Source organism: Antedon bifida, chromosome 2 (genome assembly GCF_963402885.1).
Source record: "Antedon bifida chromosome 2, ecAntBifi1.1, whole genome shotgun sequence".
NCBI lineage: Eukaryota > Metazoa > Echinodermata > Crinoidea > Comatulida > Antedonidae > Antedon > Antedon bifida.
In genome coordinates, this window is record NC_136227.1 from 16,935,109 (window position 1) to 16,941,339 (window position 6,231).

The 6,231-nt window shown below is 35.6% G+C and overlaps 1 protein-coding gene across 1 annotated transcript; it reads right to left on the bottom strand.

Moving 5' to 3' along the window:
* Window positions 1–493: 493 nt before the first annotated feature.
* Window positions 494–2,296, bottom strand: LOC144835487 (uncharacterized). The gene is made up of 2 exons (XM_078690571.1): window positions 1,747–2,296; window positions 494–1,650 (listed from the first exon to the last, which is right to left on the bottom strand). Exons 1-2 carry the CDS (start codon window positions 2,294–2,296, stop codon window positions 494–496), a joined length of 1,707 nt encoding a protein of 568 aa, XP_078546697.1.
* Between the last annotated feature and the right edge of the window lie 3,935 nt (window positions 2,297–6,231).

The following is a 6,231-nucleotide window of genomic DNA, read 5'->3' on the forward strand; positions in this document are numbered from 1 at the left end:
GCATATTATTAGCTTTACACCAGTCATCCAAATCATCAAGGGAGACCTGTAAATAGGAATTATTGTTTTTTTTCACAACTTCACCTAGAGTGAGATCATCCACATACTTCCATCTTCTGCAGCTTCCTAGACTGGCATCATTAATTAGGACAAGAAATAAAACTGGGCCCAATTTAGTGCCCTGGGGCACGCTGCAAGTGATCTTTCTTGTACCCGAGATGGTCTTACCCACTCTGGTATTAAGGAAGCTGCAGATAATGGGTATTATGGATGATCTCACTCCAATATCTATTAATTTGTTAATAATTATAGTATGATCAACCCGATCAAAGGCTTTAGCAAAATCAACCGTGCATAAATTAACATAACACTGTTTACCATCAGTATCCTTCAATACAGAATCAATTAAACTAATTAGGTAATGGGTGGTGGATGCACTCTTGCGGCTTCCGAATTGTCGACTATCAAGCTTAACGCTAATGTCCTCTATGATTCAATTGACTAAAAAAGTCTCAAAAGTTCTTGCTAATAAGGGTGTAAGTGAAATAGGACGCAAATCATTACAAGTATTAGCTCCTTTGATTTTAGGGACAGGTATTACTGTTGCATGCTTCCACCTATCAGGGAAAGTACCTGCCTTTAGGGCGCAGTTAAACACATTGGTTATAGGGGGCGCTAGTTCAAAAGCACATTCTCTTAAAAGTTTAGCAGGCAGGTCTTCTGGATGTCCTGCATTTTTGGGTTTTATTGATTGTAGTAATCTCTGGACCTGTCCAGGATAGATTTCAGGAGGCGGCTGCGAGGATGGAAGATATGCAGGCAGGTTGTTTTGGTCTAGAGCAGGTAATTGGCAACAGACATCCTCAAAGCTTTGATTAATTGATTCAGCGGTTTCCTCTTCATTAAGACCTGGAATGCTAAATGACTGCTTTTGATTAAGATTACAAAGTTTTCCAACATTCTTGTGCCATTTGGAGGAGTCCGAATTGTGAAGGCCAGAAATCGCGTCTTGGCAGTAAGATTTTTTCGCGTCCATTATCGCTTTTTGTACACCATTTCGAAGTTTTTTCCACTTGCTAGATTTTCCAAATTTAACATAGGCTTTTTGTCGTTGCTTTATGAGTTGTTTCACTCTTTTCGTAAGCCATGGGTGATCAGTACTCCTCATTTTCAACAACTCAGTCGGGAAATTACTATGATAGGCATTTTGTAGAGTAGTAGCTAGCATCGCAGTTTTATCATTTGTATCCATAAGGTCGTAGACATTATTCCATTCATGATCAACTAACCACTGGCCAAAACGCCTCATGGATGAGTCCTTCATAGGTCTAATCTTTACCGTGACATGATCATTTTTAGGTAAACAAGTTATAGGCTTCATTAACACCGAGACGTGATCATTGCAATTAATGGGTGCTTTCTGTACTATATCATCATATAATTCAGGGTAATTCATAAAAATGTTGTCAAGTGTAGAATCTTTCCATGTATGAAAATTGACTACTTGGGTTAGGCCAAGATTGTCACAAAGCTCATTGGTATTAAGGTCGTTGAAGTCACCTAGAATTATAATTGGAACTTCATGGTTGGCACTGCGTATCCTATTGACTGTTTCAATCACATGTGATACAAGTTGTTCAGCTCCAGCCGCTGCGGGTGGATAATATATTGCACCAACATATAAGTGTTTCAAGCGCCTGATGTTATTGGGTATTGTAACACAACATCAAAGACACTCAAAATTACACTGATCATGGTGTTCAGTGTGATTCATAATTAGCCTGTCAACTGAGTACACAGATACCCCACCACCTTTCCTTCCAACTCGCATCTTATTAAAATGTTGATATCCAGGAATAGTTGCTAAATTTTCAGTTTCGGCATTTAGCCACGTCTCAGTTACAACTGCCAGGTCAATTTTGTATTTACTAAGAGTAGCCTCAAATTCATCCACTTTGTTTCTAATTGACCTTACATTGGTTAACAAAATCTTGGGGCACGAAAAAACGTTCATGTTCATGTACTTAGTATTGTCAATAGTTATAAGATTGCTCATTACTCGGCCTCTCGTTTTTCTAGCTTTACTAGAGTAAGGTGTATTAATAATCACCGATATTTTTCTTCTTAATTTCCTACCTCCTCGCTTGCGATGTTTCCATTTACAAAATGGCCGACTTGGTCTTGGCCCTTCATTGTTTAGTTCGCTATTGAATGCGATGACGTCGGGAGGAGGTATGCCTCGGTTCGCGAATCGAAGTGCGACGAGATCCTGGGCTGAATATCGAAAATAGCACATCGTGGCTCAGGACAGAATTTTCACTATTAGTGCTCATAAAAGAACCAAAAACTATTCAAACGTAAGTCATACGGGTTGCACAACAAGAACAATACAAAATCACATAAACAATCAATCACAAGCGAGACAAAATCAGCAAAACTGCCAACACACGTGGAGCGAAAATAAAAGGAATGGTGTCGCAGATGAACAGCGCCACCTGATGCCTCAGATTTTGCTATTGGATCTGTTTTAACACAATTGCAAGATGGTTTAGAACGAGTTGTCGCTTATGCCAGCCACACTTTAACACAATCTGAGAGACGCTGGGCGACATACGACCGAGAATTATACGCAATTGTGTGGAGTGTCCGTCATTTCCGCCATTATCTACGAGATGTCCCCTTTACGATTATAACTGATCACAAGCCTTTACTTAACTTTAAATCTCTTAATTTAGATACAGACCTTACAGGTCGTCGCTGTAGATGGGCTCTTGAGCTTGATACGTTTGATTGGACAATAGAACACAAATTAGGAAAAAAACATCAGAATGCAGATGCTTAATTGTCCCGACTTTCTGAAACTCAGGAAGATACTTCTTATTTAGGTGCTCTATTATTTGATTTCACATTAGCAAATCATAACATTCAACATGCTCAGGAAAGTGATCCAACTATTAGCAAGATAAAGCAGTATGTTGAGTTAGGCACAGTTCCATCTGACTTAGCCGGTACTTTCCCTTCAATTAACAAATTGCTAAAGGAGTTCCCAAATCTCCGTATTTTGAATGGTGTTTTAGTCAGAGAATGATTTTATGTATGAAGGTAATAATGATACAGTACACTATAGAAATGATATTCGTATGGAATCTCTATATGCTAATCAACTAGCTCAGCGCCTTAAAACAGCGCAGGGGATAGCACAAACCAACACGCAATAGCAGAAGTACAGACGTAAGACACACTATGACATTTCTGCACGTTTTACCCCTTATGAAATTGGAGATCAAGTTAGCTGGATCATTTAAACTAGCACCAAAATGGATTGGCCCTTATCAAATTGTAAAGGTTGACGATAGTGGTAAAACATATAAATTGCACAATCAAAAGACAAACCTACCCTATGCTAGACGAGTACACTATGATAGATTAAAACCTTACATCAAACCTACAATCACTTCAAGATATGGCCGAATTATTAAAACCCCAGCAAAGTATGATAATTAGTTTTAATTTGTTTTTTGTATATACTGTACTTATTTTTTCTGCATAAGTACTGTAGTTCAGTTTTTTTTTCCCCTAGATACCACTATGCATGTTGTGTTTTATATAGATAGATTCTTATTACACTATTTCTGACAGTTACTGTATATTGGATTAGCTGTTGTTTCACATTATTTAGTGATTATTTCACTGATTGATTTGCTCTCTTGTGATCTGTAGTATGACTGCCACACTTGTTGTTTCCGATTTCTTCATCTTTCTTGACATTTTTCATGACCTACCAATTGGTTTACTGTTATGCTGATATTGAGTATTACATTTGCACTGTGCCTGGTGACACTAGATTTCCATGGTGTTAATTTCCTTCATTGTATTTTTTTTTTTAATAATTTGTGTTTACATTAATGGCACATCATGCCCAGTTGACATACGTTATTTCGCAAAGCGTCGTTCCTGATCATGACTTTTGTCTATGGGATTAAATAACCCGCGACTAGAGATATCGCATGTCTCCTATTTGGGTAGTATTATGTCCTGTGTTTGTAATTTTATGTGCACTGAATATTCATGTTATTTTCCACTTATTTGATGTATTCCTAATATAATGTCGTACCTGATCATGGCCATATTGAGTCTATGGGTTTAAATAACCGGCGACAAGAGGAACAACTAACATTTTTGTGGTTGAACGTTCTTATTATTTAAATAATTTTGTTTGTAGAATTCGTATGTCACTTTATCCCTCATGGTATCCCTCGTGTTTATACCTATGAACATCATAGACAATAGGGAGGTTTCGCAACGCTACGAATACGATAACGAAAACGGATACGTCATACATTTATGAAACTTTTGAGCTGATCCCCATTTCATATTCGTAAAGCGTATTTGTGTTGACGAATATCATCAGTCATATTCGTAACTACAAAACGAGTATAGTTTTTGATTATTTTCCACATTTTGCATTTGAATCAGAAATGATTCATGATTATAATATAATTATAGATTTATTGAAAGTAATTTACTAAAAGTAATTTACTAAAATAACAAGTCGATTTCGATAAATAGCAGTTTTTAAAGTGCTCACTCGCTTTGATGTTACGCTAGGCCTAGGCAGCCAAGCAACACGTACCTGCTGCGCTTCAAATTTACCGCAGTCACATTTTTTTTTTTGGATCGACGGCGCCCTCGATTTTTGCAGGCGAACTATCTTATTCTGAATTTCTCTAACTACTCTGTGGTGGTTCACTATTTTTTTTTTTACAACACATTGTATTGCTATTTAAGTGATTCAAGGCTGATTAACATTTAGAATTTGAATGTGAATTTTTTTTCTAGATATACAATATGAATTTGTTCATTTTAATATTTTATGGATACTACATTAACTTTACAGGTTAATCATGGTTTTACATTAATTAAATCATTGACTGTATGATGGTCTTGGTTTTTTAAATATTTACTTAAATTATATTATCATATTAGTCAATTATAGTTATTGTTTTAGTTTGGTAGTTAATATTAACTATAATTTATTATATGAATCCTTGTATTTTCAATGTTAATTTTATGTTATCAATATTAGTATTTTTTTTTTATTTAATTCTTTTAAAGATTGAGAAGTGGGACACTTCTCAGTCGAGACGCAGAGTTGCGTGACCTCGAAATTATCACAATCTCGAAATTTGAATCGCCGCCATTGCTACCGGCGGTCGAGAGAAAAAAGTTCTGAATTTCCGTGTAAAATTATGAGATTTTAATTACGATTTACAGGGTATTTTGTATTTATAAATAATATTTAAGGGATTTTCCCCGTTTAGAATTCAAAAATTCGATCATATTTTGCCTAGCCAAGTGAAAGTTTGTGGCGACCTTAGCAGATTTTTTAGGTATATGACGTAAATATATATTCCAAACATTTCTACCAAAGGAAATTGTTAAACTTTCTTGAAGAAAAAAATGGCTGGATTCGTTTGAGAAAAGCGAATGAATTCTAAAATAGCAGCCATTTTCCGACGAGAGAAATGACGTCGTTATAAAACATTAAAAGTGTAAGTGTAATTTTAACTAATATCTTTGGTATTTTTGAAGAACTGAGAAACATGTAACCGAATACAATTATGCAGCACGAATTTAAACATAAATACGATAACATTAAAAAGGACTAGATAGATGCTGATAAAATAAATAAATATATATATAATATGCACTATACAATATTTACACTACCATGATGAAAGCTATACGGCAATATAACTGGAACAAATACTGGTTTATAAACTTATTTAAATTAGTTTGGATTAAGTAATTTCCAAGTAAACTATTCTAAGGCAAACAAATCTAATTATTATAATAATTATTAATAACTTTCAAGGTTTTCAAATATCGTATATTTCGGTGTATAAGTCGCACTTTTGACACGCAAATTTGACCTCTAAATTAAGGGTGCGTCTTATACACCGAACATAAATGCCTCACCACACAGATTGTACATATCGTCACCTCGTTGGCTAGGCCTGAGTAGGCTAGGCCTAGCTACAGTGTACTAACCGTAACGTAACGGCAACCTGCTTCTGCCTAGTTTTCAAGGCATTTTAGCGTGATGTTATACTAAATATGATGAAAAGATTTGTTCATTGTGGAGCTGTTTTAGGCGCTCCGATAACATTTCATTTGTAAACGATTACGATTGGAATAGTATTTATTTATAGTTATACGCACGATCGCCGA